This window comes from Lethenteron reissneri, chromosome 12 (assembly GCF_015708825.2).
Source record: "Lethenteron reissneri isolate LAM-NWPU_2019-01 chromosome 12, ASM1570882v1, whole genome shotgun sequence".
Classification (NCBI taxonomy): Eukaryota; Metazoa; Chordata; class Hyperoartia; order Petromyzontiformes; family Petromyzontidae; genus Lethenteron; species Lethenteron reissneri.
This window is the reverse complement of record NC_083790.1, coordinates 8344572-8369171: the sequence shown is the minus strand read 5'-3', so window position 1 is coordinate 8369171 and position 24600 is coordinate 8344572. Positions and strand designations below refer to the sequence as shown.

General features: G+C 44.0%; 1 protein-coding gene across 1 annotated transcript; it reads left to right on the top strand.

Moving 5' to 3' along the window:
* Positions 1-550: 550 nt before the first annotated feature.
* On the top strand, positions 551-22457 carry LOC133341855 (calcium-activated chloride channel regulator 1-like). Its single transcript, XM_061550645.1, has 14 exons — positions 551-781; positions 3261-3401; positions 5717-5867; positions 8775-8880; positions 10081-10258; positions 11221-11445; positions 12729-12953; positions 14246-14423; positions 15363-15469; positions 17653-17874; positions 19245-19515; positions 19791-19961; positions 20142-20375; positions 21692-22457. Exons 1-14 carry the CDS (start codon positions 626-628, stop codon positions 22066-22068), a joined length of 2742 nt encoding a protein of 913 aa, XP_061406629.1. The 5' UTR covers positions 551-625; the 3' UTR covers positions 22069-22457.
* The last annotated feature ends 2143 nt before the right edge of the window (positions 22458-24600 follow it).

The following is a 24600-nucleotide window of genomic DNA, read 5'->3' as shown; positions in this document are numbered from 1 at the left end:
TGCTTAGTGTGATCATAGTTATCGACACTTTGATGGTAAAACTAACACGGGTAGATATCACCTGTACCTTAGACTTTTTATTTATTTTAAGTTCTGCGAAAATGGCAAGTCTTGCATTATACAAGACCTTGGACAGGTGACAATAGCAGTCTTTATTTAAAAGTGACTTGATCTAATGCTATCAGCATCCAACGAGATTATCTAAGATGTACATGTCGAACAGCTTGGATAAGATTACTTTTGCATTCAACGGTTTTAGTACTCGGGGTGATCCCCTTGAGTGTCGGAATTTGAAAGTGGAATTGTATTGCCCCGACACAAGCCCTGTCATTAAACGGAGCAAAATAGGACACGACTATAGAAGCAGGCGTCGGTACCTGGAGCAGGTTCGTTACCTGTACCCAGATTGCACTGCCATTCCAAGCAGCAACCTGAGATAGCAAATAATGCAACTGAGCAAAGGTGAAAGACAATCAACATTATCTTGATGATTAGATGTGGGTGCTAAAGGAATGATGGGTGGGTGAACACGGGATCTTGCGAATATAAGGCAACGAGGTAAATCAGTGCATTGCATTTAACCTCTTCCCAAGGTTTGCTGTCAAATCAATTGACTTAGCGCAGCATGAACATCGTCGTGGCTCTGGCCGCGGTGCTGTGCGCGGCCGTCGGGCTGAGTCACGGCTCGCGAGTGAAGTTGATCGACAACGGCTACGAGGGTTTGGTCATCGCCATCAACCCCGCCGTGCCGGAGGACCCCCTACTCGTCGACGCCATCAAGGTGAGTGGATGGAGATCAGCAGTATGAAGCTTTTTTGCTTTTAATCGAATTCGATGAAGGTCCATTTGGATTTTCAGAACAAAAAAAAACCCTGCAGCAACTGCTTATTAGCAAACACACAAAACCAAAGACCTGCCACCATCATTAACTATTTCTAGATTTGAAGCTTTCGTGACTGCAAGGATTCATATTCTTGGGTTTTTTCGGTAAAGTCACGTAGGTAAAACATTCATAAAAGTAAAATTAAATAAAAAATCACGACGAAGTACAGCAAGCGTGCTGTGACGGTTCCACCTGAAGACGGAAGCTTGTGTTGCCTCCGAAACGTCGTGATTTTTATTTTATTTTTTTATTTTATTTAACTTTTATTAATTTTAAATTATTACCTACGTGACTTTACCGAAAAAAACCAAGAATATCATTAACTATGTTATACAGTAATTATATAGTAGTTTACTTAATGTGTTTTTTCGGCAATAAGGCAGTGTTGATGAAGGTGGTGGTTTTGTTTTTAGCTTTTGCTTGTATACCACTGCTAATGCAGTTGCTTTGTTTTTCATTTGAATTTCTTTACAAAAAGTCGCAATATTACAGTGACTGGATTTTTTTTTAAGCTATCATTGTTGCACTGCTCCAGTCAGACTGTATCAGGGCTCACAATGCTGCAAACAAGACTTGAATGGGGTTATTGGAATAACTCTACTAGTTCTCTGATGCCATACTGCTTTAAGCTTCCAAAGTTTGGCCTTTCATTTTTAACAGCTTGCTATATTTTTTGCAAGTTATTAAGGGATTGTGGGCATATTTAAAAAAAATTCTTACCGAAAGACCCAAAGAATAAGTTAAGCAATCATGTTTATACATATCATTACACGAGGCAGTTTATTTTGATTCATAATGTGTTTCTTTCGCAGTAGATTTTGTAAGTATAATGTCGATGTTTAAAATATCATTTCATCACTCCACAGTGCCAGTACAATACATCTGTCACGTGGGCTATTATGCAAATTGATTTGATGTTCAGCAAACTGCTGCAATGCTTAAATGCAAGCAAGCATTTTTTACAATTTTATACAAGAATATAAGTACAAAAATTGCCAAAATGTTACTTGCTTGCCAACATGGCAGCAGTTTGCTAAAAACTAATCAATTTGCATAATTGCCCACATGACAGATTTATTTGATTGAATCTGTTTGATGGTGGAGGGTATTAATTAAAGAATGTACATTATACCCACACGATCTAATCCAAAATAATCTAATCATGAATCATAATATTGGTCGTGAAAGCCTCTGTATAGAATTAGGCAGTTTGCTTGTTGCACGTTCAACGTCCTGGCGGACAAATTGTTGCAGATGAAGTTGACAGCTGCACACTGCATTATTTTAATTACAGGAAAACTCCACTCATCCATCATCTTAATACCCACAACTCCTATTATCCGTGAGAGCTGTGGGGTCTGTACAAACGGGCCTATTCATCATATTCTTCATTATTTCCCCCCTTGGATAAGTGGAATAAAATTAGTAGATAATCCTGTGCTGTCAGTTCAACACGTAGGCTTTCGCGACCAATGTTATTCATAATCAACGATTTTTGGGTTTAGATCGCGTTATTTATAAATGTGTCGTAACCCTCCACCACCCGACACGGCCAATCAGTAAACAAGTGTCACGTTGACAAAAGACAAATAGTTCACTGCTAAAGCAGTGAACTATTTGTCATTTGTCAAGCTTCAACACACCGGTGGGCTAAAGCAGTGAACTATTTGTCTTTTGTCAACGTGACACTTTTTTACTGATTGGCCGTGTCGGGTGGTGGAGGGTTACGACACATTTATAAATAACGCGATCTAAACCCAAAAATCGTTGATCCTGTGCTGTGTATAATAGGATCCGTCTGACCCCCCCCCCCCAACCCACATCACCATCACCACCGATAAAGAGTTCTCCTGTACGTGCGCTCTGAATCTCAACAAGCTTGCAATAGCTACGGTGAACACATCAAATCATTGTGATCCGCGTTATTTCATTTATACGTGTACTAAATGTTGGCGCCACGGTAGCTAGGAGATGTTTTCTTCCTCGCCTGATATGCAGGAGGTCGTGGGTTTGATCCCAACCCTGACGCCTGCTGTATATTTGGAGTTTGCGTGTCTCTCTCTCCATGGTCGCACGCATTTTTCACCGGTCCTCCGATTTCCCCCCTCCCCACACCCCCACACTTAGAAACATGTGTTTTGAGTATTTGTCTGCGATCAATTTCCACGTGATAAGCCACTTTGCTGAGCTATCATTTGTGGCCAGGTCAGCTTCTGAAAAAGAGCTATATGGCTCAGTGAGCCTTACCTGGTAAAATAAAAGATAGTTAGAATGATTATGTGGTTTTAGCCAATTTGCACAGAGAAGCATTGGACTTGACATAAAGCATTACAACTGGTAACTTATTTGTTGCTGTCTTGAAAACTGTTTCTCGCAGGATATGGTCAGTGATGCCTCTGCCTACCTGTTCAAGGCAACGCACCGCCTGGCGTATTTCAAACACGTCAGCATTCTAATTCCATCTTCCTGGAGCTCACAATCAAACTACACACGACCCAAACACGAGTCCTATGGCAAGGTAAGAGCTGATTTAAAAAAAAACCTGAAATCTTCAGCACAAGTAGCGTTTCCAGAGTTTAGACAGTGGTGATAAATTGTTTCCATTCATGCTTTAAACTTGTTTGCGTGGCTAACACAACTCTTGATATTCAAATAACATAAGCACAAAGTAACAAGTGGCATGTTTCAATCTGCGCTGAAGCAACAATCTTTTGAAGCAATGCTTATGAGAGAATACCGGAAGTTGGTGGCATGGTTTGATTCTTTGCATCAAAATTGTGTGCGTACATACGTAACGTACGTTCCATCAAAATTGTGTCCATTTGTCAATGCACTGTTGCATGAGGGCTTATACGCACACCGTGCGGGTCGTGAGGGTTGTCTAACAAATACTTCACCATGTTGGTGAAGGTGGGGGGGGGGATACAGAGCGATGTTTTTTGCTGCACTGCCATTCGATGCTGTCCACAGCGCCTACTGCCCCTGTTTAATGCACATTATGGTCACCCATCCGAGCACTCTCCAGGTTCAAGGCTGCTTAACTTCTGAGATCTTATAGGACCGGGCGCATTCCGGGTGATCTGGTCACAGACACAAGAAAGGTGTTTCGTGAGGTTAATTAATGACCCTGAGGTAAAATGGGTGCAACGCCTTAACTCTTCAAACCACTTAAATGTGACGTATGCATGTCATTGATTAATTCGTGCAATGTTTTCTCACACGACTCTTTTATTTGGACCGTATTATATCTCTACGTAAATACATTCCATCAAGATTAGATATTTGATAAAATACTTGGATCCACGGAACATATAAACCACGACGCACTCGTTTACAACACTGGCTTCAAAGAGAAAACAAATATACACTTGGCAACGTTTAGGGCAAAGTCCTTTCCTTTTAGCAGAAGGTAATTCCTGTGAAAAAGGGCTTTGGCCCGAAACGTCACCAACCATCTTCTTAGGTTTATTAATTTAAATTTTTTACCTACGTGACTTTACCGAAAAAAACGTAAGAATATGAATCCTTGCAGTCACGAAAGCTTCAAATCTAGCACCAACCATCTGTTTAACTCCTTTTGTCAACGAGCGTGTGGACTTTTATTTGTCAATTGTGCTTCCTGGACCAATGCCACCAATTAATTTGTTAAATAGAACCCCCTCCCCTGTGTTTTAAGCGGGGAGGGGGACAAATCGTCTTTGAACCCTGAGAATATGTTTTACTGCATGAGATTGTGAAAGAGAAGCACAATGCTCGTCTGAGGTTACGGAGCCTGCCTCGGAGGACAGCACTACTGTAAGAATGCAAGGTGGTTTGGGCAGCTATAAAGGCAAACATCATCAATTACGCTTTCGTGAAGAATTGTTTGGAGATTAGAAGATGTGTTTCCTACTGGAACACAAAACGGATCAAATTATTGCGTATCCTTAAAATGAAAACTCTAGATTCATGTGGAAAAGTGAGATTCTCTTCGGATCCCGTTGAATTTCGCCTCGGTGGCTAGGAGATGTTAACGACCTTGCCTGGTATACAGGAGGGTCGTGTGTTCAATCACGACCCTGACGCTTATATATTTGCAGTTTTCATGTTCTCCCCGTGGTCACGTGGATTTTTCTCCAGGTCCTCCGGTTTTTCTCTCCACATTTCAAAACATGCGTTACGAGTAATTGACTGCTATTAATTTCCACGTGATAAGCAACTTCGTTGGGCTATCATGTGTGGCCAGATCGCTTCTGAAAAAAAGTTATATAGCTCAGTGAGCCTTACCTGCAAAACACAAATAGTTGAGCTTAAGTTTAGTTTGCACTCACGCTTTCGGAAATGGGGGGAGCGGATGATGCTTTACATGCTCTAATGGTTAGCACACTGGTATTGTCATGCAGAAGTCTACATTTTACTCCCAGCGCAACAATTGAAACAATGGGGAACGTTTCTTGAATCTCCCCACCTCCTCTGTCCACTCAACAGCATGAATGGGCACAGTAATGAGATGAACAGGTCATGGTGCGCTGAGCCAAAATTGTGGGTACTCATACCTCTGTCCGAGATGTCTGGTTAGCATTGGAGAGTCGGCCAATACTCTCTAGAGGGGCTTTCTAGAGCTCTCTCTAGCGGAGGCCTTTTCACGAGCAGTGGTTAGAGCAAGCAATTACAGGGCTTAATGGTAAAATAAATGGTAGTCAGCCAGCAGCATTCAGTGGTGTCAGGTATTTTTATGCCAGAAAAGTAAAATTTGGCCTTAGGGAATCATCATGATTATGCAACAAATGTCAATTGACCAAAGGATGGATTCACCCTCATTTCTTTCTCCATCCACACAAAATAAAAACACAGGCGGAGGTGCGTATCGCCTCTCTGGACGACCCCGAGGATGACTCGCCGTACACTCACCAGTACGGGCTGTGCGGGGACCCCGGCCAGTACATTCAGCTCACCCCCAACTTCCTCCTGGATGACAAAAACCTGGACGCGTACGGCCCACGAGGTACATTCATACTGCGGGACAAAGCTTACACTTTAGATAAAATCACGCCGCGTTTGTGCAGGTTAGACCTTGGGTCAAGCGTGCGATCTGCCGCTTTGTGCGTTACGAGCGTGTTGTCCAAGTGTCTCTTCTTAGGGGGCACCCCAGCACCATTCTGGGGGACTGGAGGGGACTGAACCCCACCCCTGAAAGCTGAGCACCCCATTTGAAACATGTTATAGTCGTGTAAAAAAAAAAACGTTGGTACAATATTGGACACCAGCAGCAGTTTTTCTTAAAATTTTCAGCATCAATTGCACTTGATCTGCTGCAGTGTTCTACTTTTAATTCGTGAGCTTCGTTTGGTATTGGTATACAAACTGTCTGCGGTAGTCGGAGGGAACTGGGAAAAATGGAAACATTTGAACAATTAAGTGATGGGTGTCGCAGTCTTTCCTTGTATATATATATATATATATTGGGGGTGTGAGCTAGGCCAGAATTCAGGACAAAATCATATCGTACGTATGTTGAACTTACCTAGCCAAACGTGCTAAGCGGAGGTGCCAGGGAAGGACAAACAAACTTAAAGCATAAAGCAGTTCTACTCGAGTGGCTTTCTACTCTTGAAGAGCGTTCCTGAAAAGCACTTTAACGTGTATAATGTTTATATAACATCGAATGTGTCGAGCCCCCCCCCTTCCCCCCACCCCCTGAGTTTGTGTGAGCCCCCACCTTTAAACAAAGTCACTCTACACGGTTGGTGGGCCCAACTGTAAAGCATAGTCATCGGTGGATCAAAAACCTCAAGTCAATATGTTTCCCCACCCAATTGCTCAATGGGGGCAGTGATCATGTCTTGTTGGTGGCAAGTGATGGAAATTCCACATTTCTATGGTGAAGGAAAGGTTGTTCGAAAACTTACCACTGGTGACTTATCACAAAGTGTTATCATTTTATCAACCCAGAGATGATGGGTAGTCAGCCCCTGACTGGAATGTTACATGCTACCTTCCTGGGATCTCAAGCGATAAAACCAGAGCATGACAGCACTCCGTGGCCGAAAAAACAATTGCAATGGCACATCTACAAGCTACTTTTATGATACTTAATCTGTATTACAGAATATAGAGTGTAAGGTTTGCTGGATCACATGCAGATTTGTGCAACTGCCAAACCCATTTGGCTGTGAGGTGGCACGTATATGGAGAATGGCAAATTGCTTCTTCAATGTATCCGTGTGGATTAGTGTTATCCCTGTTTACGTGTCGTGTGAAACACAATCCTCATGCATAAAACAAATTTGAGAGACTACATGATAAAGGGAGGTGACACCAAAACGGGGAACTGCAGGGATGAGACTCCCGACTCATGGTGCCGAATGTTGAACGTTATCAGCACCACTGAGTGGTACAGAGCCCCGCCCTGACAGCTCGTGGGTGTGAGATGGCATGTGGTTGGCGGACAGCCACGAGGTTGTCAGTTGGGGCGATTAACGGACAGCCACGAGGCTGTCAGTTGGGAGGGTTAACGGACAGCTACGAGGCTGTCAGTTGGGAGGGTTAACGGACAGCCACGAGGCTGTCAGTTGGGAGGGTTAACGGACAGCCACGAAGCTGTCAGTTGGGAGGGTTAGCGGACAGCCACGAGGCTGTCAGTTGGGGGGGGGTTAACGGACAGCCACAAGGCTGTCAGTTGGGAGGGTTAACGGACATCGACGAGGTTGTCAGTTGGGGGGGGTTAACGGACATCCACGAGGCTGTCAGTTGGGGGGGGTTAACGGACAACCACAAGGCTGTCAGTTGGGAGGGTTAACGGACATCGACGAGGTTGTCAGTTGGGGGGGGGTTAACGGACATCCACGAGGTTGTTAGTTGGGGCGGTTAACGGACATCCACGAGGCTGTCAGTTGGGGTGGTTAACGGACATCCACGAGGTTGTTAGTTGGGGTGGTTAACGGACACCCACGAGGTTGTCAGTTGGGGGGGTTAACGGACATTCACGAGGCTGTCAGTTGGGGCAATTTCGAGAGCAGGAGAGTCGACATAAAAAGGGTTAAATAGCAGCTGGAAGGCAGTTAAGTCTGGAGAGGAAAGTAAGTGGCTAAGTTGTGAGATCCCCATAAGAAGTTATAGGATAAATAAGTTACCGATTGTTACAATTGTGAAGTAATATATTTGATTAAATCATGTTGCCCATTCTGGGCACAAAATATACCCGATTGTCAGCATCTTCTCGTTCTGTTTATATACAGCAAAATTTAGGCGATGTTATGTATCCGCGGTTGTCTCGGGCACTTCGGTTTCCTCCCACCTACAAAACACTCGGCAGTGGACTTCGCCAAACATCCCAATGCAGGATTGTCTTCAACTTGAATCTTGGAGACGAGACGGAGACCAGACGGCACGTGTGTTCTTTCGCGGCAGAAGCATCATTGCGAGTAGTGTGCAGTTATAGTACCAGTGCAGCACCTCTTTACGATGCATACACGAATCTCATTGTCAACCACAAATAGTCGAGCCACAGGGGCGTGATCAGATAACTATACCTCAATAAATTTGATGCAAATGGTCAAACTTACGAATGAGAAAAACCCGTGAATCGACGAGGTTTAGGTGTATATGGGAACACCGCAGTTGGTCGATCGGCAGCTGACGTGAGATACGGTAAAATGTGGATACTCCCACCTCTTCAACGGCATTTGATGTGTCTGGTCGCAAAGTCCAAATATCCCCTAGGGTGGGGCTCTTCTAGATGGAGCTATTCTAGAGCTCCATCTAGTAGGAGGCCATTGCAACGGCAGTAGCGCAAGAAAGCGATTTTAAGTCTGCATCTTTACATTTAAGAAGTGTGATAATTTTTTTTGACCGAGGGTCACATGTCAATTGACTCGTGAACCTGAAAGCAAGTTTGTGTGTCGATGCACAGGAAGGGCCTTCGTCCACGAGTGGGGGCACCTCCGATGGGGCCTCTTCGACGAATATAATGAAGATGAGCCCTTCTACGTGCACGACAATAATGTCGAGTTCACAAGGTTGGTTTTGTAGCAGATGAGCCGACACGAGGTTGCGGGGGGGCCATGTATTTTATCCACACTTGCTCACACCTATCAGTCAGTCCGTCCCCCCGTCCCCCCCCCCCATCATCTCTCGAGCCCCCCGATGCCCTCCTCTTATATCTCCTCGCCTGCTGCCTCCCTTATCCCCTGCTCCCGCCCCACTGTCTCACTCCTTTTGGTGGGAATCCCCCTTATTTTGGTGGAAACGCTCTGCGTGCTCCTTAACCCACTGTCCATCTCCATCCCTACCCCTGACATCTCTTACAGTTGCACTCCTACAACCACGTAGGCCTCATTTGTTCCGTCAGAAAAAAGTGCAGATAAATATCGGCGAGGCAAGTGACTCCAGAGAGATCCTCAGAGAATGGAGGTTAAAAAAAAACGGATTTCTTATTACATTAAATTATGTGTTTCGCGTTCTTTTGGTTTTCTTCAAAAAGTGAGAAATTAAAATGTTGATCTGAATTCCATCCTTTGTAGCAGGGTAGTGTGGGTAAGTTTGTCTCCTAGTGTATGAACTAGAGTTTACTTGAAGGGGTCTCCGAAGTAGCTCTGTATAATCTGCTTCCACTGGCCATTCTCTAACACTGCTCTGCAAGAGATCCACGTGGATTTTTCGTCTCACGACGAGACTCACGCTAATTTTATTCAAATAAAATATGGGAGGAGACACAGAAAGACCTTGTGAGTCACGGATTGTATTATTTGGTGAAGAGACTGGTCTCTATAGGTGTGCCTGTTGAGTTTGTAAACTAACATTATTGCCCTTTTGTATAATGGTTAAAAAAACATTGGGTTTTCCAAATTTTATACCACTTTGTGTCATAAGATACATAAATTTCCATTGAAAAAATGCAAAAAGCAATATAAATACATCATGGTAGAGAATGGCATGTGGCAGATGACATTCATCATGAGGCATATTCATTCCCTTTTATCGACATAGTACAAGTTAAGCACATGCACTTTAAACTGCAAGAAGTCAGTGATCATCAGAGCTAGAAATATACTTTAAAAATAAGAAATCACATATAATATGAATATTATTTACGCACTGATGACTGGGCTGAGCCTACCAATTCTCTACGTTTGAAAGCCAAAGTTAATCACAGGAGGAGGTCCCAGGTTTCAGCACTCGTTCAGTGTTCTGACATGGCATCGGCTTGTCTATAACAGGTGCTCCAGAGGCGTGACAGGCGGCACTGGAGTAGTGAGCTGCAGCTCTATTGGCTCTTGCAAAGTGCGAGAGTGCAAGGTCGGAATTAACGGACTGCCTGAACAGGGCTGCATGTTCTTCCCCGACAATGTTCAGAAGGCACGGGAGTCCATCATGGCCCTACAATGGCTTGACAACGTGAGTCCGATGTTCTTTAACCCTGTTCTGTTACAGCATATGAAATGAGTTTAAAAAAAAAGGGACTTCGGACTGTGCACGGGGATAAAATTTGCAACGTTATGTTTGCCATTAATAAATGGACAATGGGTTACTAGAGTCCATGGCACATGTGATGCATTGGATTAAACTGTCTGGCATGATACCCGAGACAACTGAAATTATCAGACAAACGTATAGTGCAAAGACAATTAAATGTAATGTTCATGCTAATTGCTCAAACAAATCAAGTGGTGATTGTGCAAGGTCTCAGTGTAACTTTTTTTGTGGTTTCAATTGTTGCCAACATTCTGTAAAATTTTCAAACTCTGAAATTATGCAAACATTGCAATAAATGGGTTCCAAACAAGAACGTGCAGCATCGATAAAGTAACGAGTAGCAGCGGGGCGGCAGTGGTGCACGCCTGTAATTCAAAACTATGGAGGCGATGTTTAGTGGATCGTACAAAGGATTGTACAAATGTTGTGAAACTCCTTTCCCATGTGTATCGAGGTGTCATCCTCTGGCTTGCCAGAAGGCAGTACAGCAAAAATGTTAACTCCACCTGTTCCATCTCCCTGGTATAGTGCCCCCCCCCCCCTTGCATGCGTGGGTTATCTCCGGATGCTCCGGTGTCTTACCGCATTGAAACACTTATTATTTGGCTGGAAAGATCTTAATATATAGGCGGCTGTAGAGCTTGGGAAATGTTGGTGCTGGCTCAACGCCAAGCTGCTGCCGTCCCACTGGTCTGTGGTTTCTTGCATCTCCTAGTCCTTGTCTCTTCGAGAGTAAGTGAATGCTGTCAAGTTACGTGTTGAAATTACATCCATTATAACTGAATGGCTATTAATGCTCTTCTTTGACAAGCTAACACTGTTGGTGATGCACCAACCCACATCAAGAACATTCCTTGCCCAAATGCATGACGGTATGGCTGCAGGTGGAAGAATTCTGCACGGTCAGCTCGCACAACAGAAATGCTCCGAATCTGCAAAACCGACTGTGCAGCTCAAGCAGTGCCTGGGACATCATGGGGAAGCATGAAGATTTTAATAATAACGAACCACCCCCCGCTGACGTGCCCACACAGCCGACATTCAGCCTCCTGCGGCCATCCCACCGAGTCATCACGCTTGTTCTGGATAAATCGGGCAGCATGAGTGGGGTGAGTTACGTTTACTCGCACAACAAAGATATTCCCGTTCTTAAACAGAGTTGAGGCATGTGCGTGGCCAACAATGCAAGCACTTAAGTCTGCAGTGTGTGTGGCACATATAAAGGGTAGTTAACTTGATGAACCAAATTATGTAAGGAGTTGTGTTAAATGTGTCCAAAAACTATGAGTTTCGCATCTAACATCTCTCAGCTCTGCAGAACTGCCCCCCACCGTAATCTATTTATGCAGAACAATGCCTGAATCTTCCACATCCTTATCCCATCCGTTGCCCAAACCCTTATCCATGCCTTCATCACATGTCAACTCTGCGACTGCAACTCTCTCCTTTATGGCCTTATCAAACTCCTCACCACAAAACTCCAAATGATCCGAAATGCCACACGCGTTCTCACCCGCACCCATAAACACGTTCCTTCGGTGTGGGCAGGTAGGAACTTGGTTGGACAGCGCATTCGTGCACGATAGAAAGCTCGCGGTCACGTGACGCACTTTAACCAATCCGGGAACGTACATGTTTGGGAGCGGCTATGCACGACAGATAAATAATCCCTGGTGGGCAGTGTGGAACTGTTGTTCCTACCTGTATTAAGGCCTTGCCCCAAATAAGCAGATCCTTATTCTGGCTCCAAATATAATTTCGCACCAACTACAATATCGCCCTCATCATCTTCTAGATCCCTCATTTACTTGCCCTTGCCGAACTCTCCCATTATGTGCTCTCCGCTTGAGCCACCAAGGCTCGTATCAAAAGTCTCATTCAACGTTTGCTCAATGAGAGGCAATGCGTTCTATGTTGTTGCTGCTGCTTCCACCGTTTGAAATTCCCTTCATCTGGCCATTGACACCGCTGAGACTCTCCCACTTGTCTAGGTTCAATATTTCTCTGCTACATATGTCAATCTCTATGAAGTGTCTTCATTCACACTTCTGTTATGTAAACAATTCCTATGTAATTCTACTCATTTCCTTCTCCAACCCCCACCCCCTCTTAAAACTCGCAGGATGTCACCGTTTCGCCTTATTGCGCAACATCTTGAGATATGGTCACATTGAGATGTTTTTTTTGTGAATGTAAATTTGTATCGTACTATATAAATGTACATGTGTTAAAATCCCCTTTTTTGTGAATGTAAATTTGTATCGTACTATATAAATGTACATGTGTTAAAATCCCCTTTTTGTGAATGTAAATTTGTATCGTACTATATAAATGTACATGTGTTAAAACCCCCTGCTCTCTCTATTTTTATTTTATTCTCCTTCGGGTGCAGGGAAGTCGTTTGCAGAGACTGCGGCAGGCGGCCGACATATTCATCATGCAGATTTTGGAGGAAGGAGCCATGGTTGGAATTGTCACTTTTGACAGTTCAGCCCAAACCAAATGTGGGTTAACACGAATTACGGACACTGGAAGCCGGGTGGCACTAAAGTCTTGCTTGCCCACAGGTGCAGGGGGCGGAACAAATATATGCGCAGGTGTTTCAAAAGGGTTTCAGGTAAGTTGTGAAATCTGACGTTTTTGTTTTCTGAATCGTCAAAGGCAGTTGTCACAATATGGCAACTATGTGATGATGTGTCCTTTATAGTGTGTTAGCAGCAATGCAAAATATAGCAGAAATACAATATTATAGGGGGGACCGTGTTGCAGATCCTTTAATTTGTGGCGAATTTCTGAGGTTAGACTTGTAATCCGTGATAAAATGTTGGTGCCAAAGCAGTGCACAGCGAATTATGGGAATAATTAACCACGTGATCCCATTAATCCGTGTGAACGTTGCGGATTACAGGGGAAGTGCGGGATGTGACTGGCAGCTAAATGAATCCGAAATAAATTTGGCCATTATAAGGTTTCATTTTTTTAAAAGACCAAATGGTGCATATCTGCCATATGTTAAAGGTTATATATCTTCTATATGGGTCTATGTTTAAGGACTTTTTGCATTTGCTGGACTTGATATCCAAGTTTAAGGAACGCAAATGTCACGTCCTTGAAAAACGAATTGGATCACCACAGCGCCTCTGTGCAAAAATAAACAACAAAATAAACATTGCAAATAAAAAAGATACACATCTTACCTCCGTATTTTCCTTGCAGTAGCTACCTTTCCGCAGCTCCGAGTCCGCCCCACCCATTTCTGTAGATCTCGGTTTACTGTTTGTGAAGAGGTTTTTATTCGCTGCGGTGTTCTATGGATTATGAGAAGAGGAGTCTTGAACAGCCAATCATTCACGAATTACACAGATTCACGGATTTTTTGATCGCAAATTATTAGATTGTTTTCTTGTAGACAGGAGTTTCACCATGTAAAAATGAAATGCATTTGTTTTGCCTATCAGCAAATGGGTATTCTGGAACAAACAATTGACAGCAGCCTTTTGTGTATAATGGGATATCCTTGGCCAGTTTTAACTTTGAGAGTCTTATTAGCAAATCATGCCTATTAATACAAATGTTATTATCTAGAGGGTTTTGCTAAAGCTACGGGGACCTATAACTCTATGGATTAACTAATTGTCTGTTTATATGTTTAATGATGACACGTGACCCTAAACAATGGCGCATATTGAGTTGGCATAATTTTTGTTGGAAAAAAGCACCGCGTTGTGTGTAATAATTATGCCTCAATTATAAATGACACGTACATCAATCACAGCAATATATTACTCATTTGAACTGTCATTAAATGCATAACGAGACATCCCAAGGGAAATGCAAGGAATATGACTTTATTCTCAGCTAAAGATGCACGTCAAAATAAACGCTACATTTTGACGTCCCTCTGCACAGGTTTTGTCTGCAGATGACGGCAGTGCCTCCGGAGATGAAATTGTCTTAATGACCGATGGCGAGGATGGTGGCATCAGTTCTTGCTTTGAAGCCGTTCGCACCAGTGGATGCACCATTCACACCATTGCCTTGGGACCAAGTGCAGTTCAAGAACTCGAGAAGCTCGCAGAATTATCGGGTGAATTTTTTTAAATTTCTATTTTAAAATATGCATTCATCAAATTGTCCACATCCTCCACCCCAAATTAGTTACAATCAATGAAACCAAAGGAGGGAACTTGGTTTAAGGCCACACCTGCGACAGTCACAACACGTACGTCATAGGGTTGTGCAATCACTATGATTGTTTCAAGGCTGCCAATGGATATGAGCAGCAGTAAATGCAAGGCAGAAATAATGTATGTTCATACAGTATCATCTCCATGCCGCGCTGGTTATGGGCGTTGTTTGACCATACTTCGCCATGCTTGTCAGCGTGGCGGGTGAAAGGGGGTGCCCAGGACTGAGGCCTTCATCCAGCATGGGACTGACAAAGAGGCTGTGAAGTTCCATTTCATCATGGCCTCAGGAGGCCAAAAACACCGAGTTAGCAAAGTTGTATTCTGATCAAAGCAACCGCCTGTGATTGCATGGACTTTTTCCGTGTCGCAAGTTTATGATGTTTAGCTCCATAAATGACAACACAAGTAAAACGTCATTTTTTGCTAAGTTTAGAAGAGTAAAAACAATGAAGTTTTATTGCCATGTAAAAATGCATGCCCATTTTAGGGCTTGTGAAAGTGTGCCTCTATTTTTGATAAACAGACCCAATAAAGATACGTTTAGAAGTCGTTCTGTTACATCATCCAGGGCTGTTCTCTAACTCCAAGTAGTGCACTGCTGCCTGTTAGCGTTTCAGTGGAAATGTATATTTATCTCATATGATGCCAATCGCGTGATTTTAACACAATTGTGAGAGAATAAGGCAACAATAATGGACTGAACTATGCATGTTATGCTGACTACCCAATGGTTTCTACAATTATACTCTCTCCCATCTTCCAGAGTTAAACCAATGTCCCAGAATAAGGGAAGCACCGTGCCATAACGTCTCCCATTGCCTCTGTTGTTGTTTTAGGTGGTTTGAACTTCTTTGCAAGTGATAACGTGGACGGCAATGCTCTTGTGGATGCGTTCACATCCATCACTACAGACAGCGGAGACTCAGATGCTTTGGTCATACAGGTAATGCAGCACAACATTACTAAAACATTTAAAATAACTGAGGTGGCATGGCGGTGCGGTGGTTATTACACTGGGCCATACAACCGATGACCTCAGTTTGATTCCTGGCCCCAGCTATCATCAGTGACGAGTGATATCTCAACCATTCCTGGGTGCATCCCGCACCAACCAGCAATGCCCTGCATGGCTAAGTATGGTGAAGTAACACCCACAACCAACATTGTGATGGGAGGCCTTCATCCAGCAGTGGATTGACAAAGAGCTGTGATTTATTATTTTAAAATCATACTTCCTGCAACAATCGTTTTAAAATGTAATGCTATGTTCTGGATTTCATAGCCAACATGGAATCGCTTCCAGTGTGCACCATACATCGTGATGTACATAGCCGGTGCCATGAAGCTACATGTACGACCTTGCGAATGAAAGTGAGACGTTTCTAAAATGCCTTTTGTTAACAAGACTTCATTCATGTTAGAGAGCCCATGACACACAATCTAAGTGCACTGTTATAAAACAAGAGCCGTTTGTACTTTGACATGTACTTTTCCCATAACAGCTCACGCGTAATCTGTGGCACTACATAAAATATCATAACACTTCTCTTACAATTTTGTTTATAAAATTATAATGAACCGCGCCACACATTCTGATGATTCGCATACTCACATGGATGAATCAATCCGCAGAAGTCCTTGTCGGGTGTCGATACCCCGTGTATTTAAGGACATAACGGATTCAGCGTGGGGGGAGACCTGGATCTATTCTGGGTGCTGGGGTTCTTGGTCATCCGAACCTGAAGGAATTGCGACGATTCACCAAGACGAATTTGAAGGAGGTTGCCCGATTGGGGAAAGAACTAGGGGGAGAGGATTGGCCAAGGATTTGAACGTGCGCAGGTAGAGGTGAGAAAGGCAAAAAATTAGTGAGCAAGGGTGCAGATAAATGCAAGGGAGAGCGGTTACATGGGGTCTTTGAGAGAGCAAGAGGCTGGGAGAAGGTGGAGAGTAATAGTGCCCCCTCGTTATTAGCAAGGGATACATTCCGGAGATGCTTGTGAATATCATATTAATGCATTACGTTAAATGCGTAAATAAGCTATTCAATGCATGAAAATTATAATAACATCTCTGTATCTCATCACTTTATCGCATCACTTTATTTCTCTTTCTCTCTCTAGATGCAGTCGTGTAGAGTTCCAGATTGCGATTTGTGGATAGCCAAAATCGCAGATAGCAAGTTCGTGAATAACGAGGGAATACCGGAAAGCTCTATGTTGACAAATAACACCTGAGCTGAGTCTTTTAGAAAAACAATGGTTTAACCCTGGAATATGGGGGAAGAATATACTTGTATATGCAGTGTCTAGGGTCAATAACAATGGCATACATCTTCTTGGTTCTTTCGGTAAAGTCACGTAGAAGGGAAGTAATAAAATAATAAAAATAAAACATAATAAAATAATGCTCACGACGTTTCGGCCACAACGCAAGCAGCCGTCCTCAGGTGAAGAATGAAACACCACCACGAAAGAACCAAGAAGATGAATCCCTGCAGTCACGAAAGCTTTAAATCGAAAAATGGCATACATGTTTAAGAATGATGTGCTCATTGAATATCTACATCTATAGTACGAGAGGAAGTGCCCATCTCTCAGTGATGCTCCCCACCACAATCTCTCCATCTCCAGGTTGGTGGCTCATGGTCTCCAGAATGCTGGGGGTTGAACGACGGAACTCCACGGCAATCACTATTAGAGATATCGTCTAAATCGTTTAGATCAGCGGCCCCCAACCTTTTTGGCACCAGGGACCGGTTTCGTGGAAGACAATTTTTCACGGACCGGGGGGGGGGGGGTCATCATTGGGTCTTTCCCCCTTTTCAAAGAAGCTGTCCAGCGACGTTTGTGTTTTACTCTTTTTGGCTAGGGGTTAGCAGCTTATGGGCTTACCAAAAAACTGTGACTGAGACAAGTGCGCAGTGCGGGAAGGAGGCGCGGACAGAAGTGGTCAATAAAATAATGGGGGCGGGCCACGCGCGGACTCACCACTCTCACCTCCTGCTGCTGTGCGGCCCGGTTCCTAACAGGCCACGGACCGGTACTGGTCCGCGGCCCAGGGGTTGGAGACCCCTGGTTTAGATTGGCATCGGCTGTTGCTCATTTCTACTACTCTTGTTGGCAGCTGGAGAGCACCGGTAAAGTTCTCATCAGCAATCAGTGGATGGATGGAGACGTCAACATCGATGCCTCCATTGGGAACAACACGCAATTCGTGGTCACCTGGCAGTCAAGTGTCCCAGAGATGCACATTACTGATCCAAATAATGTTACCTACCAAAACGGAGACTTTGTCATTGACGGAACATTCAAAACTGCAAGGCTGACCATTCCAGGAAGAGCTATGGTACGTATTGTATCACGATTTTTCAGGGTTAAAAATTATTGCATCGGTTACCCTCTCTGATGGGACTTGGTAAGTGGGACATTATAGATGCTGGGATTTGTTACGAAAGGGGTTAATATTGCGGTTCATTCAAACATGCCTCATTCATTAAACAGCTAAGCGTAATTAACACATACATTTGGTTTAAAACATGTAGGCTTTCAAGACGCTCATACATACATCGAGCTAAGAAAGTGTCGGATGGTGATAGTCTGAGGAGTGATATTAAACATATTAAAAAAGCGCTGTAATTTAATGATTACAATGATGCACAAATCAACAGGGCACTGAATGCCAATACCAAATCAAATAACACGAGCGTTGTAACTGACCAAGTCATTAAAATTATAAAAATACCATACATTGTGGGAGTAACTGATAGATTATCCAGATTTTTGTAAAAACAAAACATCCAAGTGAGATTTGGCATGATACATAAAATACAGAAACTAATATCTGGCACTAAAGATGTATTAATGAAGCTATCAACAGAAGGTGTGTACCGGATTAATTTCACATGTGGCAAATGCTATATTGGGCACAGGACGAATGATCAGCATGAGACTAAAAGAACACCAATGGAATATTAAATACTCCCAAATACAACTGTCGGCAGTGGCAGAAGACGTGTGCCAACACGGACACTCAATTCATTTTGATCATTTTGAAGTTTTGTGCAAAAATAGTTACTACTGGCCAAGACTAATTCGAGAATCTATCGAAATTGAGAGAAATTAAAATAATTTTAACTGTTCAGATAGCTACTGGCTTTGTGCTGCTAGGAATCGAATCATCAAATAATACATTGCTTAAATGCATGCCTATACATGTCACCATGCGTCAATGAGGATTACCTGTGCGCAGACAATTACAGCTACTCCTATTTTAGTGCACATAAATGACAGGAGGTACAACAACAATGTGCATGCATAAAGTACGTTGATTACCATATGAATAACCCATTCATGCATTCATTAACCCCCCCCTTCGCCCGTGAAGGGCTCACAAGTGACGTCATCACATCTATCCATCTATTTAAAGGACAAATCGAGGAGGATTTCTCCACAAATATGGCTGTCGCCTGATAAAGCTAGTTGTAATTACTGGTGAAACGTCATACTCAGATTGTAAATGGTGTGTATTTGCTCTCCAACACACCTTTGTGCTGTACTAGTAACGAATCGGCATGTTCTGTTTACGTGACTAACATTATTAATTGGCTGTGTCGGGTGATGGCGGGTTTAACGACATTTATATTTACGCCATCTAACCCAAAAAACCTGTATTATGAACAAATACATTTCAAACCAAACGTCATATTTCGTTCTCAGGCTGGGACGTGGAAATACTGGCTAGTCAATAAAGCTCCTAGCACGGACACCCTTACCCTGACGGTCACCAGCATGGCGTCCAACAAGGGGGCGCCTCCCATCACGGTGGAGGCACACATGCGGTCCTCCAGCGGCATCTCTTTGAGCGCCGTGACCATTTACGCCGAGGTGAAGCGTGGAACCACGCCTGTTGTCGGCGCAAACGTCACCGCTCTGATCGAGAGACCTGGCAGCGCAACGCTCGAGATTGAGCTGCTGGACAACGGCGCGAGTACGTTGTGGGTGTGAGCAGCTCCCAAACAAAATGGTGGTGCTGTTTGATAGATGTTGTCAGCTTTTGCCAATCTCATTGCCACCCAACTGACTGTGACAACAATGCATCAATAATGTTCAAATGAGTCCATGAGTCTGCTAAAACGGCTCATCGCGCTGAAAAGCAAAACAAATTTTGTGGAAAGGTAATGTTGTTTCATATCCACAAAATGTATGCAAGATACATAAAGGGGATGCTTTATTTATCTAGGGCTTTATCTCACTTGTGCGCAGGTGCCGACATAAAGAAGGACGACGGAGTGTACTCCAGATACTTCACCCAATACACGTCGAGTGGCCGCTACAGCCTGAAGGTCAGAGTGGCAGGAAGTAAAGGGACAACGAGGCTGGCTCCACGCAGAGGCTCCAAGGCCATCTTCATTCCGGGCTTTCGAAACGAGAAAGGTTATCCTTGATAAACAGCCAACACCATGTGCCAACACTCTAAACAGAAACGCAATGGAAGTAAATTCCCATTAAATGCTTTATTTAACAAGGTAACATTATTAAGTGGCTCTATCTCTATCCAAATGTACTTTGTCGTGGCTCTGTATCATCAAAATGAACTCTGGTCTCTCTCACCAGGGGAGCTGGAGGTAACGCAGGTGCCAGCCCCGGCGGGTGGGCAGGTGCTGGTGCCGAGCGAGGACTTCAGCCGAGTGGCATCGGGAGGCTCCTTCCAGGCGACGGTGCCGCCGGACGGGCCCCGGGACATCTACCCTCCGTGCCGCGTGCTGGACCTGATGGCCGAGTTGCTGGCGCCGGGCATCGTCAGCCTGGCTTGGACGGCGCCTGGGGACGACGCCGACTTTGGCCAAGGTGCCCCAGACACACAGACTCACAGCTTCCGTCAGCCACACACACGGCATCCCACCACTCACGACCTCAATTCGCCACACACATGGCATCACACCACTCACGACCTCCATTAGCCACATACACGGCATCCCACCACTCACGACCTCCATTAGCCACACACACGGCATCCCACCACTCACGACCTCCATTAGCCACACACACGGCATCCCACCACTCACGACCTCCATTAGCCACACACACACCATCCCACCACTCACGACCTCCATTAGCCACACACACGGCATCCCACCACTCACGACCTCCATTAGCCACACACACGGCATCCCACCACTCACGACCTCCATTAGCCACACACACGGCATCCCACCACTCACGACCTCCATTAGCCACACACACGGCATCCCACCACTCACGACCTCCATTAGCCACACACACACCATCCCACCACTCACGACCTCCATTAGCCACACACACGGCATCCCACCACTCACGACCTCCATTAGCCACATACACGGCATCCCACCACTCACGACCTCCATTAGCCACACACACGGCATCCCACCACTCACAGCTTCCGTCAGTCACACACACGGCATCCCACCACTCACGACCTCCATTAGCCACATACACGGCATCCCACCACTCACGACCTCCATTAGCCACACACACGGCATCCCACCACTCACGACCTCCATTAGCCACACACATGGCATCACACCACTCACGACCTCCATTAGCCACACACATGGCATCACACCACTCACGACCTCAATTCGCCACACACACGACCTTACTCGCTTGGCACTCACACGCGACCTCCATCAGCCAGATATGCAGCTTACAAACTGGCTCCGTCAGGAACACACATGGCACTCACTCACTATCTTAATCACAATTACCTTCCAGGATCTTTACGATTCACTTCATAGCATGATAATACCCCATGGTATGTTTATTCATATATATTTTAACAACCAATAACTGGAATTGTCCTTATTGACAAGCCTGCATATAATTCAGCAGTTAATTTACCCCAATAATTCTCCAATTCATCGATCATACTTGAAATAATATTCTTACAAAGCATTATTCAAATTTTAAATGTTGTGGATTTACTCTCCAACACACCGGTGGGCTAAAGTAGTAACTAATTGGCATGCGTTGTTCACGTGACAAAACTTGCTGGCTGTGTCGGGTGGTGAACGGTTACGACACATTTATACTTAAGCGATCTAACCCAATACCCTTTATTATCGACATTGTTCGCTGTTTTCATATGTAACAGTTAAATGCTGTTGTTTGGATCCCCTTCACAGCTTCAAAATATGAGATCATCACGAGCGACAGCATTGAAGGCTTGCTGAATAGCACAGAGGAAATGATCGTGCCTGAAGACAACGTCACACTGGGAAACACAAGTGACCCGGCGGTCGCGGGTTCCACTGAAACATTTTCCATCTCCATAGCTGAGCTCCAGCCAGGAAACAGCCTCTATTTCTCTGTACGAGCCATCGACAAGAACAACAACAAAGGAGAGAACTCCAACGTGGCGTCCGTAGCACCTGCGTTGATTGTTGACCAAAACAAGGCACCCAACCGTAGTGGTCCACCAACAATATATAAACCCGCATGCACAGTGTACTTTATGATAACCATCATTACTCTAATAGTGTCAGTGTTCCCTACATCTTAAACAGCCTGTGATCTGTTACAGACAATAATGATGAGGATGAGAAAAGGTGGTCAGAAAATACCAGTTTTCTTTTTGTAACAGCTAAATGCATAATTAGTTTTAGATTTTTTTTGGAAGAAATATATGAATGCTAGCTTTTGACAAAAAGTGCCATGCAGCTTGTGTTTATAAATCATTGATTTTACATTTGATTAAGATAATTTTTTAATGTTGTAAGCAATTAAGACAATTTAATTGCAACGACAATACCATGATGTTGTAAATTGGATTATTTTGGACAATAAAACTTGTGAATTTTCACTCTTGTTTCCCTCATAATTTATTCTAGAATGGTTTAAAAAGTATTGTTTACTGTTTTGCTAAATGTTGTCTAGATTATGACTGATTACATAATTGTACAGTAAGAGATAGTCTCAGTCAACATGGTCTGGTAACAATATGAAAGTCTTTATTCTCAACAAAAATCAAGAGCAACCAAGAAACTCAGCCTTCCAGCAGTCCGCACCATGACTGCCCACACTGATGCACACGCGTAAAAAAAAAAAGATCACGATGAGTGACATCGTTGAAGACTTACTGAGTAGTACAGAGGAAATCATAGAAGCAAGTGACCGCGCCACACTTGGAAGCACGTGGCACCGGCGATCGATCTCAGGTTCCATTGAAAGTTTTCCATTTCCGTAGCTTAGCTCAAAACAGAAAACAGCCTCAATGTTTATTTATTTGACTAGTTAAGGACCAATGAACTATGTATTTATTTTTCCAAAGCGACTTGGCCACAAAAGATAGTTCAACGAAGTGATGTATCTTGTGGAAATGTATAGCAACCAAATAATCGTAAACACATGTTTATAAATGTGGTGTGGAAAACTAGAGGACCCGGAGAAAAATCCACGTAACTGCTGGGAGAGCATGCAAACTCCATTTTATTTTTAATATTTCTCTGTAGGAGAAGTGACAAGAAACACTATTTAGGAGATTACATTATTGCGGCCTCTGTGCCCAGACTGCCCTGTGGTGGTCCACCAATATACTCAATCCTGCATGCAGTGTATTTTACCATAATAGCCATTATCATAATATTATTGTCAGGGTTCTCTACAGCTTAACCAGCCTGTGATCTATCACAGACAATAGTGTGGATGAAAAAATGGCGGAAGAAAATACTAAACTGATAATCCACGTGACTTATTACTTTCTTCACAGCTAAAATGCATAACTTAACCATGTGATTTGCTGTTGTTTAGATTATTTTTGGAAGAAATATATGAATGCCATGTTTTGACAAAAATGTGTAATGAAGCTAGTGTTATAAATCACTTACAATATTATTGGTTTTAGGTTACTTGTATGTATATGAACCAATTATGCTATTTCAAATGCAATTGCTGATTTCTTTGGACATGATTTTTTTGGGACAATAACGTTCATGAATTTTAATTCATGTTTTCTCCATTATTTATTTTAGAATGGTTTTAAATTGCTGCACAACCTAATAAAAATATGTGCTATGTTCATCCATCATAGGCCTTTGTGTCTCGAGAAACAATTCTTTTGCGCCTTACGAGGTCAGCTGTAGGTTTTGGCAGCGCCTAGAATGACTTCGTAGGCTAATCCTTGAGTGGCAATCCTTGCCACAGCACTTACAAGTGAATGCGGTGGCAGCTCCAGAGGTGTTTGTTGCTTTTTCTTTACGTCGCTCCCTCTTGGTCTGCCAAGCAGTGTGTCTTTTTCCCTCGCCTCTCCTGAGGCCTGTTTTCACAACCTGCTGCCAGCTGAGTCGGTCGCCGGCAGTTTTCTCCCAGTCATTTGGGTTGATGTCGCAGCTCTTCATGTCCCGTTTACAGACATCTTTGAAGCGCAGGACTGGGCGACCAATGACCCGTGTGCCTAATGCCAGCTCGCCGTACAAGACATCCTTGGGTATTCTGCCATCCTGCATGCGGCGCACGTGTCCAAGCCATCTCAGGCGCCTATGACTGAGTAGAGAGTACATGCTGGGAATGTTGGCCAAGTTGAGGACTGAGGTGTTGGGAATGCGATCTTGCCATCTGATACCGAGGATGCGCCTGAGACTTCGGAGGTGGAATGTGTTTAGTCGATGTTCTTGATGGGCGTATGTTGTCCAAGACGCAGACCCATAGAGGAGGGTGCTAAGGACGCAGGCCCGATACGCCTGTACTTTGGTGTTGAGCGTTAGAGATTTGTTCTCCCACACTCTTTTGGTCAACCTGAACATAGCTGCAGACGCCTTCCCAATGCGCTTGTCAATCTCTGTGACAGGGGACAAATTGCAGGTGATGGTGGAACCCAAGTAGGTGAAGTCCTGAGCGACTTCTAGGGTGTTGCTGCCAATGTTTATGGAAGGGGTGTCTCTGACATCCTGGCCCATGACATTGGTCTTTTTCAGAATGATTGTCAGGCCAAAGTTGTTGCAGGCATTGGCAAGGTGGTCGATAAGTGTCTGCAGACCTTTTTCTGTGTGAGCTGTCAGCGCGGCATCATCAGCAAATAGAAGTTCTCTGATGAGGA

Excerpts from the sequence above, each read along its gene's own strand:
- LOC133341855 (XM_061550645.1), top strand. The coding sequence starts at position 626 with ATGAACATCGTCGTGGCTCTGGCCGCGGTGCTGTGCGCGGCCGTCGGG. Across the intron at positions 19,516-19,790 it reads GCTGCTGGACAACGGCGCGA|GTGCCGACATAAAGAAGGAC; the intron begins GTACGTTGTGGG and ends ACTTGTGCGCAG. Across the intron at positions 20,376-21,691 it reads CGACGCCGACTTTGGCCAAG|CTTCAAAATATGAGATCATC; the intron begins GTGCCCCAGACA and ends TCCCCTTCACAG.